At 41.1% G+C, this 12,598-nt stretch overlaps 2 protein-coding genes across 5 annotated transcripts in view; one reads left to right on the top strand and one right to left on the bottom strand.

The window, feature by feature from the left end:
- Nucleotides 1–2,145, top strand: part of LOC129326119 (trifunctional purine biosynthetic protein adenosine-3-like) — a 40,559-nt gene extending 38,414 nt beyond the window's left edge. The window contains exons 18-21 of the mRNA XM_054974263.1: nt 13–107; nt 754–895; nt 1,215–1,330; nt 1,855–2,145. Of these exons, the coding sequence (XP_054830238.1) occupies nt 13–107; nt 754–895; nt 1,215–1,330; nt 1,855–2,103 (602 nt within the window). The 3' untranslated portion in view covers nt 2,104–2,145. The remainder of the gene's footprint in view (nt 1–12; nt 108–753; nt 896–1,214; nt 1,331–1,854) is intronic.
- A 6,345-nt stretch (nt 2,146–8,490) lies between these two features.
- The window catches only part of GART (phosphoribosylglycinamide formyltransferase, phosphoribosylglycinamide synthetase, phosphoribosylaminoimidazole synthetase), a 63,832-nt gene continuing 59,724 nt past the window's right edge, over nt 8,491–12,598 (bottom strand). For all 4 annotated transcript variants that reach the window (XM_054974262.1, XM_054974261.1, XM_054974260.1 and 1 more), the window contains exons 21-22: nt 11,175–11,290; nt 8,491–9,316 (exon numbers count right to left, since the gene is read on the bottom strand). In XM_054974262.1, coding sequence (XP_054830237.1) covers nt 9,119–9,316; nt 11,175–11,290 — 314 coding nt within the window. In that variant the 3' untranslated portion in view covers nt 8,491–9,118. The remainder of the gene's footprint in view (nt 9,317–11,174; nt 11,291–12,598) is intronic.

The raw sequence follows: 12,598 nt of genomic DNA, 5'->3' as shown, positions 1-12,598 counted from the left end.
CATACACAAAAGAGTCCGCAAGCTGTGCACAGGTCGTGCTGGTAATTGCCAACAGATCTGGAGTGGAAGAACTGAAGACTGCAAGCCGGGCTGGCATCCCTACTCGAGTAAGAGGAGCATTCTGTTTACTTCACTTATTTAAAAAAACAGTCCCTGTGCTGTTAAGAGAACTCCCCCCCCAAAAGCCTGAAACCCCCCAAAAGCTTTCACTTGAAATATTTCCCTTTCATTGCTTTAATATTGTTATACCTGTTTAGTTATGATCTAAACATGATGTCTGTTAATTAACAACTGTCACCTTTACACTAGACCATCTTCAGCTGGTTTCACCTGTCATGGAGGATCTGATTGGCTCTGGTACCAACAGGAATAACAGAGGATCCTAATTAAATATTACTAGTATTGCCATCATTATGACAGGCTGCATGTCTCTAGGAGGGAGGCCTATAGAATGCATAAACTTAGTGCAATTCTGGGCCCTGAGACACATGCCCTGGAGTCCCTAGGAGTTGACCTCTTGCTACTTCTGTGACAGAAACAAATAATAATCTGGAAATGGCTTCAAATTTCTATATCTGACTGCTGGAAGAGCTTCACATAATTTAAATACAGATTCGCCAACAAAAATATGTTTTCCTTTTATTCTTTATCAAATGGTTCCTTTCATTTTTTATCCATTCTGTTAGTTTGGTTGCTTGTGGTTTGAAAGGGGAGTGTTTTTTTTATGTTTCAAGATTTGCCTTAATTTTGTAGGTAATTGACCACAAACTGTATGGAAGCCGATCAGAATATGATGGCACAATTGATACAGTCCTTGAAGAGTTCTCCATTGAGTTGATCTGTCTGGCTGGATTTGTGAGAGTGCTGAGTAACAATTTTCTTAAAAAATGGAATGGTAAGTAACCGGCATGGATCATTATTGTAGTAAGTACCCAGAAGGGATTATAACTCGACTAGCCAGCAATGTCTATATGACCGTGCCTTCTAAAACCTATGAATGTCCAGTCTGAGTTCATATATTGATTTTTCAACCCATGATCTGCATAATATGCCATAGGTTTCTATGTGTATGCCCATGTCCTTTTGCATTTCTGTTGTTTATTTTGGTTGTAACCCGCCCTTAGCCTGCTTGTGAAGAGGATAGGATAAATATCTAACAATAAAATAAATAAATAAATAAATAAATAAATAAACATGGATTTTATTTATTGCAGGGAAAATTTTGAGCACATATCCATCGCTTTCATCATTAACCAAAGGCAGCAATACCTACAAACAGGCACTTCCAGCTGCAGACAAAGTTGTTGGCTGCACAGTGCATTTTGTACTTGTAAGTATTTTTCTGTATAGGCAAAAACTGTGCTGAATATGCACAGATGCATTGATTCTGTGCACAAACTGCATATCTTAAGAGGCTGCTGTATATAGTAGTTGCATTCATGAATTAGAAAGTTTTGGCAGAAGTTAGGCCATGGAATATTGCAATGCCTGGGCCTCATTTTGTGCAAAGCAGCCTTCTTGCTAAGAGAGCTCCCTGACCCTGGCAAGATATCCTTGCTTGCTCTCCTCCTCAGTCCATTGAAGTTTCTTAGCTGTCGTCACAATATTAATCTGTGATTTATTTAACCTCTTTCTTAAGCAAACCCATCAGTTGCTATCCTGCCTCTTAGCCTAGCTGTACTATGTTCTCAGACACCGTTGCAGTTCTTTGGAACCATCCTCCTGCCCTTCTCTGCTAATCCTTTCCTGGCCCAATTCTAGCCCCTCTGCAGCCCCTCAAGTCCTTTCTGTTTCTATGTTGCTTGTCACATGGTTCACCCTCCATCACTTCAAGAATTTCTCTCTCACACACAGGAGAACACTAGTCTTGAAGCAGTAATTGTACAAGAATCTGCCTCCGTGGAAGCAGAGGACACAGAGGAGACCCTGTCAGAGAAGATCAAAGAAGCAGAAGATCGAGCATTTCCTGTTGCTCTGCAGCTAGTTGCCAGTGGAATGGTGCAACTAGGTGCTGATGGCAAAACCTGCTGGAAACGAGAACATCGGCCACTAATCTCTCAGAATGAAAGGAAGCATTGTTCTTCCTCCCATACTCTCCAGTAGCAGCCTCAGTACTGCAATGCATAATAAATGCAACAGTAACAATAGTCTAGGTTGTATGCTGAATTCTGGTTTTTATCTGTCACTTACGCTAGCACATCTTATTCTGTACCCTATTTACAGTGCAGTCCCCAAACAGAGTTACACCTTTCTAAGTCCGCTGAACTGTGCTTTGGATTGCACTGTTAGTCTTTAGCTGTACAGTTAGTTTCCATTGCTAAAATCACTGCACCAGAACCAAAATGCTTACCTTGGAACAGAGTGAAATATGGAGTCTCTGACCTCTCCTTACCATCATTCAATTTTCATCAGCCTGGCACCACAGCACCACCCACAATAACAAGGGGAAGGGAGGATGAAGCTGAACTGAACATGAGCTGTCGTGTAAAGCTTGGTCAAAAGAGTCTGTATATTTATCTGGGCTGTCTCCCAGATCTAGCGTGCTTTGTGTCTTCCATCAGGGGTAGAACACAACAACATTCAATTTATATACCGCCCTTCAGGACAACTTAACACTCACTCAGAGCAGTTTATAAAGTATGTTATTATTATCCCCACAACAATAATCACCCAGTGAGGTGGGTGGGGCTGAGAGAGTTCCTAGAAGCTGTGACTGACCCAAGGTCACCCAGCTGGTGACAATCAAACCTGGTTCTCCAGATTAGAGTCCCACGCTCTTAACTACTACACCAAACTGGCTCTCCATGACAGTAAGGGTAACACAGCAGGACTCCTGCCCAAGCTTTGTGCAGGTTCACTATATCCTCACATACCCCCTCTGGCTAACTTCTTGCCCACTCTTGCTGCTTACAGAATGTGACATCTTAAAGTGGTGTTGAGATACTGTTAAATTAAATGGGAACGTTTAAGACCAACCTGGAAATGTAATATCTGATCTAGACCAGAACAAGTACATGTATAGGGACAAAATCTATCTAGAATACATATTAATCTGTTCAAGGAAAAATCATTACTTTGGACTGTTTACTGACCAAAGAGTTCAACCCCAAGGTAGGAGTAAGTTAAAGCAAGGAGGAGCATCTGGATACTCTAAGTTGGTCTCCTTGCTTCCACACCTTTTGTCAAAGGACAGTTGACCATATGGACAAAATGTGCAGTCACTAGCAGAAAAAGATGGGCAGAGTATACTGCACACTATAATGAGTTTACTGATTGTGCTTATGCTTATGAATTTCAATGGCTTCCCTGTGCAATCTGACAAAGTAGTTGGATGTGTTGTCCGGTATTTTAGTGTCCTGGAATAAGATACTGTGTCCTGTTTGAGTTAGGCTATGTTCAGCCACTGCTGGTTTTTCAGGTTGGCCATGTCTGCAGTGTCTTTCATGTTCTTTTATTCTTATCTGGATGCTACGCTGTGTGGACAAGTTTACATCGGGACAACACATCCAACTACTTTGTCAGATTACACAGGGAAGCCATTGAAATTCATAAGTATAAACACAATTTCAACAGGAAAGAAGTTTAAGAATGAATAGGGCATGGTTTCCAATCCTGAAAAACACCAGACTAACAAAATACTCTACATCTTACAATAGCCCTGCAGATAAGATTAGCATATCAACCATCAATCCATATGCAAAAGAACCTCCTCAGGATACAGTGAAGCTTCCCCCATTAGCATTCCACATCCTGGGAAACTCTTACAGGATGACTCAGCCCAAACCCACCTATAAATTACCTGTTAACATGTCCACACATTGACATTGAGAGATCTCTGTCTTTTGGTGCTACACCTCTGAAGATGCCAGTCACAGCTGCTGGCGAAACATCAGGAATGACAAGACCACGGCCATACAGCCCGGAAAATCTACCACTGTTCTCCAGCTGTGAAAGCCTTCAACAATATTCCTAGGTTTCTATTTTTTTTTCAGTTGACATTTTTTTAAGCATTCATGTACTATAGTGAATGTGCTTCAATGCTTGTGGGGAAAGAAAAATTACTTGTAGGTATCCATCCTCATCTGTCCATCATGTGTAATGGGAAACCTTCAGCAGGTGATAAATTTGTAGCAATTTCTGTTTCACTTGATATTAGTGTCCAACTGTGATCTCCAGGCTAGCCAGTGAATAAAATTTATTATCAATGGCAAGTGTAGAAATAACTTTTTTTCTGCTGCTTTAATGAAACTACTATACTGAATACTGTTTTGTCTGGTCCTCATTATTGTATGACAATTCAGTCTAATAAAGATAAAGCTACTGTCCTGTGTTTATTATTGTAGTAGCTTATAAATGCAAGGCAGATTAATTCCTTTCTTCTTTGGATTCTGCAGTTAGATCTCTATTTCCATCAACTTAAACTATGACATTTGGCAGTGATTTATCATAGTTACCATAGCAGACATGAATCTCCTTCATTTATGAAATTTTTCTCATCACTAATATATGGTGCCTATCTGGAGCATCAGAATTCATATACATTTTGCATAATCCTGACTCAAACTTTCCTCACTCTGTATAATTTGGATATTTTTCATTATCCAAAGAGTACACTACAATGTGGTTCTTTAACAGCCAGTCCTACCCCCCATTTTTACTTGCACACCCCCTACTCCTGGTCTGAATGTATATGCTACATGTGGAACACTGAGCAAGCTTCAGTCCTCGAGAGTCAGGTATAGAACACAGGGAGCAGACACACAACTTGTGTGCCTCAAGATGGCTCTTACAACTATAATGCCAGCAACAGCCACAACAACAACATTTGATTTATATGCCGCCCTTTAGGACAACTCAACACTCACTCAGAGCAGGTATTATTATCCCCACAACAATCACCCTGTGAGGTAGGTGGGGCTGAGGGAGCTCTGGAAGAGCTGTGACTGTCCCAAGGTCACCCAGCTGGCTTCAAGCAGAGGAGTGGGGAATGAAACCAGGCTCTCCAGATTAGAGTTCCGCCGCTCTTAACTACTATGCCAAACTGGCTCATCTTACAGCAGTGACAACTTTTGAAGAAAAAACTTTTTGCAGGAGAAACTGGGAAGGGCAAGGTGCAAAGCAGGATTAAAGAAATCAAGCCCCACCAGGCTGGAAGAGAAAGGCTGCTCTCTCTTATTATCTATTACCAGGTATGCAATCACTGACCGTTAATGTAATCTGGCTATTAAGTACTCTGTGCCAGCATGAGATCCCCAATTCAGATCCTCCCATTGTTCCCAAAAAGTACTGCCACAGGAATGACTCAATGTCATACCTTCAATTTTACTTACTTCCTCAACCAGACTTTGCTAAAAGATTTTCTCTGTGTGATTCTCAAGTGTGTGTTTCTTACCCCAACTAGTATGTGTGTGCCCAGCTGTAACTTTGAAAGTAACCCTGGGCAGGAGTCATGTTTTCTGGTCACCTCCATGACTTCTCAGATCATATACTGTTTGGGATTGCGTAGAGAGAGACTATGTTTGATATTAAATGAAGACATTAAGGTAAGGCCGCAGGAACAGAAAAGCTGGCTTGCTGAGGCAGGCTCCCCTGAGGCCCTGAACACTCCCTTGGCAATAGTTCTATTATTTAGCTTCCTGAGGGTCAACAAAATTCAGCCCGTTTTAAAGATCAGAGTTTGCTGGGAAATAACTGACTTTCTGTGACCATCAAGGAATCTGCCTTACAATGCAGAGTTCTCTGAAAAAGTAATCAGTTTGGTGTAGTGGTTAAGAGTGGCAGGACTCTAATCTGGAGAGTGGGGTTTGATTCCCTACTCCTCCAACTGAAGCCAGCTGGGTGACCTTGAGTCAGTCACAGCTCTCTAGAGCTCTCAGTCCCACCCACCTCACAGGTCCAGAGGAGTTAGCTGTGTTAGTCTGTAGTTGCAAAATAGTAAAGAGTCCAGTAGCAACTTTAAGACTAACCAACTTTATTGTAGCATAAGCTTTCGAGAGCCACAGCTCCCTTTGTCAGATGCACCTCACAGGGTGATCATTATGGGGATAATAACACACTTTGTAAACAGCTGTGAATGGGCCTTAAGTTGTCCTGAAGGGCAGTATATACATCGAATGTTATTGTTATTTTAAGGAAGGCTAGAACATCAGTCATCTCCTGGCCTTTGTTCAATCAATCAAGGCTCTACCTAATCTTTGACAACAGCTGGCAACCTGTCAGATAAGTTAATCATCCCAGGCTGACTTTTCCATATTTTCCACATGCTTTAAAACCATGCCCACATTTGGAGTTTTCTCTACCTTCCACTCCCCTAAAATTTGAACCTTTCAATCAGATTCAAAGTTTCTAGCCTGGACCCAATCCCATCACAGCAGATAAACTGCCTTCCCTCAATGCAACTAGAGGTGCATAAAAGCTACATTGCAGTCGCCAAACGTTTGTAGCTAGTTTCTGAATTTATTATTTATTTATTTTATTTGACTTATATCCTGCCCTTCCCTCCTACTTTCTATCAATAACCTCATGGTTGGCCTACTCTTGCTGACATCACTTAGGCTCCTCTGAGCTTCCTATCGATGGTAACAGAGTTTCAATGCACTGGAGCCTCCCTTCCTACTCCTGATTTCCATGCAGAATAGGAAAGGTATATCTTTGCTCCCTATCTTTAATGTATCTCCCCTTATTTTCCAATAACACTGCACCATGCAGAGATCTGGCAGTCTGCTTCTCTCTGCTAAGCAAAAAACTAGACATTCACTTTTCTTCTGACCTGTTCCCCGTTTTCCCCATATTTATAACTTTAGCTTAGAAGTAATACTCTCTCCAATTAGAAAAGCTCTGGCTGATGTATTCTAGGTGTTAGGAAATGTACTCTCCCTTGTGCTTTGTTTGAATACTTGCTAGTATTTACTTAGGAGAAGCCCCCCTTCCTAATATTGTATACAATCCCTCAATAAACTCCATATTTCTCTGTAACCTTTTGAACCTGTTTCTGTTGTCCATTTCCTGCAGAGATCCCTGTTCCCACTCCCTGGACAAAGAAGTAAGCTAATTCTCCACACCAGTCTGAATATGCATTTCATGAATTTGGAGGGGTGTGGTAACAAATACATCAATATATCTAGCTCTCAACATGGCCCCACCTAGAGCCATTAATAGATAAGACACATTTTTATACAAGCCTGAGAAAAGCACCAGGTTTGCAAAAAACTTGAAATCTTACAAAAAAAAAGGTTAACAGCCACCCCCAGTAACAGAAACAGCACCTGTACCTTTAAGAAACTAAGGCTGCCTGTAGTGACCATGTTAGGCTATTACAATATTGCCAGCTGTCAAGTCTTGGTTCTGTCAGTAAAAGGAGGGGGCAGTGCCCTTTCCAGGTCTGTTTTGATCTTTGAGAGAGATACCAGGCCTGGCAGCAACCATTGGAAGGCATGGCTGCTTGCTACCCACTAGCCATTGAATGAAAGTCATGGTGGTTTCAGATCCAGGTTCGAATCCCCACTCTGGAATGGAAGCTCACTGGGTGACCTTGGGCCAGTAGCACACTCTTACCTCACAGGGTTGTTGTGAGGATAAAAGGGAGGACAGGACAAAAATGTGAACTGCTTTGTGTCCCATCTGGGGAGAGAGGTGGTCTAGAAATCAGGTAAATAACTAATAATTATAGCTGAAGATGGGGGTTAGATAGAAGGTGCTTGGCTGGTGTTTAGGAAGGAAAGAAGGAACTAGGGAAAGGGGAGACGATATGGGGGCTGCCAGCAGGAAAGAAAGAAGGAACAGTGGGGGAAGGGATACAGGAGAAGATGAGACGTCCTGCAAATCCTTGTGTATCCCTTACTTGTTACACCCAAATGCAAATATTTTTAAGACAGTCCATATAAATACTGTGTTCACTTTCAAAACAAGTCCCATGTTATTCAATTGGGCTTAATCCCAGGAAACCGTGTTTAGGATTGCTCCCTTAGTTATGTAGTTGTATGGAGGAAGCACAGTGTCAAGAAACTGAATTTGCCTGGTCTGTTTCTTGGCTGCCTAAAACTTTGGTTCAGGCTTCTTGGTCTGGTTGAGAACCGAAATTCTGTCTTTGAAACAGTGCAGTCAGCATAACTTGCAGTTTACAGAGGTGGAACTGCATCAATAATTATATAAACAAATAAATTCTGGTACTTATTCTAGTCCATTCCCTACTTTGTGAAGCTATTGGTGGACTGCCTGTTGCTACCTATTCTGCTATGTTCTGGATTGGACTGCCAGAAAGGTGTCAGATTGGAATTTCACTTTATATGATCTCTTTATACGATCTTGTGAGTAGGTTTAAGACTACAACTTGGTCCTCAAAAGCAGAACCACGGTTACTTGTTTTAGACTTCTACTGATTTTGCCATCAGCCAGTCTCTCTTGAACACCCCGACACACTTTGCAGGTTACCTTTGCTGCAAGAAGAAGAAAAATATTATCATCTAGATTTTTTTAAATTATACTTTCATATATTGGCAAACATTTTTATTATAAGGGATTTGAGATCATAACAGTTGAATATAGAACAGGCAACAGAGATGCATCACCAATGAGGCTGGAGTTCAGCTTCTACTGGTGCTTGATATTATTTTTGTAAACAGCAAAAGGCTCAGCACAAAGTACACACCCATTTTGTTCCTTTTGCCAGAACAGGAAATGCTTTTTGAAAGGCATAAGGAAATATGTGGTACCAAATTCCATTCTTGCTTTCAAATAAGAGTTAGACAAGGTTCTAAGGGTCCCAATTTGCTTACTAGCCATGATAAAAACAACCCCAAGAAAATATTCATATGCTTCCACAAAGTGATGAGTTAAACTGTAATACACATTCAAATGTATCACAGTATTATGTATATTTAGAATGTGTGTGGGAGGGAGGGGGCCAGCAGTGCAAACCTAAACCAATATACTAACTATAGCACTAGTATTTAGGGATACAGCAGAGTGTTTCATATGGAATGAAATATGGAATGGTCTCTTCTCAGCCCAGCTCTGTCAGAACTGTAAGACGCTGTTGTGATAGACTAAAGAATTAAACAAACAACTCCCCCAAAGCTATTTTCTTGTCTCTTAACACCATGATATATACTGTAGCGAGTCAGTTGTATTTTTCCAGTGTCCAGCTTATCTTCCCATCTCCTCCTAACCGTACAGCTCCACTGGCCACTAGCTGCATAGCAGCAGGGAAGGCTCTGTGTTCTGCTTCTTTCACCCTTTCTGACAGGGTCTCCTCTGAATCTCCAATCTTCACTGGAACTGCCTCTTGAAAAATGATTGCTCCAGCATCAACTTCCTCCTGGAGAGAAATATCAAAAAAGCAGTCTCTTTTGGTGGTGCCCTCCATTTAGACTGGACATATATCCTCTGCATGGTCCTGTTTCTGGATCATTTCTGTGCCAGCCCAAGAACTTTGGAAAGGATTTCTGACGTAATATGGAGGACATCTTCTGTAATCATTTTTAAGAGCCTGCAATCCCATTTTGTACAGCATTTGTGGATATAAGAAGAACCCTGCTGGGTCAGACTAGTGGTCCATCTAATCCTTTTTGAACTCGGGGCCAACCTGGAGGGCCAAGAAACCGGGCACAAAGGTCAAGGCCTTCCCCTGATTGCCTCCAAACAGTGGGTTTCAGAAGCCTCTGAACAGGAGGATCCCCTTTACCACCATGGCTACTAGCCATTCATGGACCTGCCTTTCATGACTCTGTCTAACCCTCTTGTAAAGCCATCATGGCCATCATTACCTCTATTGGCAGTGAATTCCACAATTTAATTACTTGTTGAGAAAAAAATTCCGTTTGTCTCTCCCGTACCTACTGCCCATCAACTTCATTGGTGCCGCTGAGCTCTCGTGTTATGGGAGAAGGAGAAAGCTCCCACTATCCACTTTTTCCACTCCATGTATGATCCTATAATCCTCTCTCATCTCTCCTTTTTATTCTCCTTTTATTCTAAACTGTCTTAAACTTTTCATACTTTCCTCATAGGGAAGGTGCTCCAATCCCTTGATTGTCTCGGTTGCCCTCCTTTGCACTTTTTTTCAGCTTTGCAATATCCAAAACTAAACATATGCCATGCCTTGGCTCTACATAACAGTTTTGTTTTCAATCCCTTTCCTAATAATCTCTGGCACGGAGTTATCTTTTTCACCACTGCCACACAATCAGTTGAATTATCCACTATAATCCTAAAATCTTTTTTGATCTCGGCCTCAGCCAGTTCAGACCCCATCAGCATATAAAGTTAGAAGGTTTAGTTCCAATGTGTACCACCTTGTGCTCACCAACAATGAATGTCATTTGCCATGGTGTTGCCCACTTGTCTAATTTTGACAGATCCTCCTTGCAGCAATCCACTTTGGTTTTCGGCATCCTGAATCATCTGGTATCATCTTCAAACTGGACCACTACACTGATATTTATGAATAAACTGAATAGCACTGGTCCAAGTACGGATTCTGATGGGATCCTATTGCATACTTCTCTCCATTGTGAGAACTGTCAATTTATTCCTCTGCTTCCTTAAAATCAATTTGAATCCATAAAAGCATCCGTCCACTTATCTCATCATGACTGCTAAGCTTAGTCAGGAATCTTTGGTGAGGTACCTTATCAAAAGCCTTTTGGAAGTCCAAGTAAATAATATATATAATGGTGATCTGGCAGACACTTATGAAAAGCTAAATATATTTTTTAATTTGTGTGGCAATTTGTTTAGTTATGGTATACTATAATAATTTAGATTATTGTAAAACAGTCTTCCAAAGGAAAAATGTAAAGCCCACATCACTGTGAAAATAAGACAAAGGGGTGGGTGGGAGGTGGGGGAATCATGTCAGTATGCTCCAAATATTTACGGAGCATATTTACGGAGCATATTTACGGAGTAAAATACCGTAATTTTGGTATTCCCAAATTTTTTTCCCACTTCAGGTTTACCTGAAGCGGGAATAGCACTGGTCCAAGTACGGATTCTGATGGGAAACCCAAAACGACGTGGCCCTGCACACCCCTAACCTAGATTGCTGGCCACACCATTATGGGCAACGTATATTTTGCTTCTACATTCATCATGGCCTAATTAGCAATCTCACAAGTCACAGCTCCTTCAGACTGAACTCATTATTAATGAAACAGTACAAAAGACAAACTTACAGCAACAAAGTGCACTGTGCAACCAGTGATTCTAACTCCAGCCTCCAATACCAGCCTATGGGCATTTGCGCCTTTAAATGAAGGCAGCAAAGAAGGGTGAATATTCAATATTTTCCCTAGAAAGAAAAAAAGAAAATGTTTTTCTCAGTTCTCACTCTGTTTCTTACAAAGCCATTGAAGTAATGCTGCATTCAACAAAATGCAAGAGGCAAACTGAATAGGATTTCCTTTTCAGAAAGATGATAAACTCAAACTTTAAAATCTGTTTATTGTTCATATTCTTGCAAGAATTGATGGCAGTTAAAAACACCCTACACAATCTTTTTATCCAGTGGATTTCTTTTGTTTAAACAAATGTAAGTACAAATAGCAATGAAGCAGTAAACATGAACTTTTCATCCGTGCTGCTAGCAAGCCACCGATACTCATTCAGCCTGTTTGCCATGTAGTCAAGATCCAAGGAGTTGCTCAGATTCATACACAGGACTTGAGCTAACCCCATGGCATTTTTGACTTAGTCTTTTAACTTTCTGACTCCTCACTCCACCTTCAGTTTTAAAAGCACTTTTCCATATGCTATCAGTTGCATAATTCTTTGAATGCTTGCCTTGTTATTGGAGGAGGCATGCCAGATCAAGTGCTGAGATCACATATGGAAAGAAAAATGTATTTTTTAAAAAGATGTATTATACCTACCACAACAACCTGTTCATGCAAAATGAAATCAAGAGTTTTCTACAGACCATGCCACCAATGTATGTTCATTGTTTATCTCCCACATTTATACCCTCTTTTTCTCCCTGATGGGGACCCAAAGTGGCTTACAACATATTCCCCATCTCCATTTTATCCCCACAACAACCCTATGAGGTAGGCTAGGCTGAGAGTGTGTGACTGGCCCAAGGTCACCCAGCAAGCTTCCGTGGCAGAGTGGAGATTTGAACCTGGGTCTCTCAGATAAACAGACCATGTCAGAAATGCATGTTTCTTGCAGTAGTACGGGCATTTATGCATGTGTAGATTATGCTATGGCACATGTGTATGAATGTATATTTATCCAGTGTGATCCATACTGGTGCACCAAAACAGAAATGGCATGTTACATTTTACCTGGTGGTGAAAAGGAGGCAAAGTTCTCTCCTTCCACCCACAATGACTATTTTAACTTCCCAGAACGTTTTTTCCTCTTTGATTTGCTTATATGCACAAAAATGTGCTGCTTTCACCACAGCTATATTTTCCCCGAAAGCAATTTTTTAAAAAAAAGTTAGGAGGTAGATAGATATGGCAACTAACCGAACACTTAACACAGAATTGCTAAAAAGGAGGTAGGCTTTAGCAGTGAGGCAGATGCAGTCTTTCACTGGCTGCACTTGCATAGCTGTTAAACCATGCCAACACTGACTTTGGAAGTATAATGAAGA

Source organism: Eublepharis macularius, chromosome 3 (genome assembly GCF_028583425.1).
Source record: "Eublepharis macularius isolate TG4126 chromosome 3, MPM_Emac_v1.0, whole genome shotgun sequence".
Taxonomy (NCBI): domain Eukaryota; kingdom Metazoa; phylum Chordata; class Lepidosauria; order Squamata; family Eublepharidae; genus Eublepharis; species Eublepharis macularius.
This window is presented reverse-complemented; position numbering and strand designations above follow the sequence as displayed.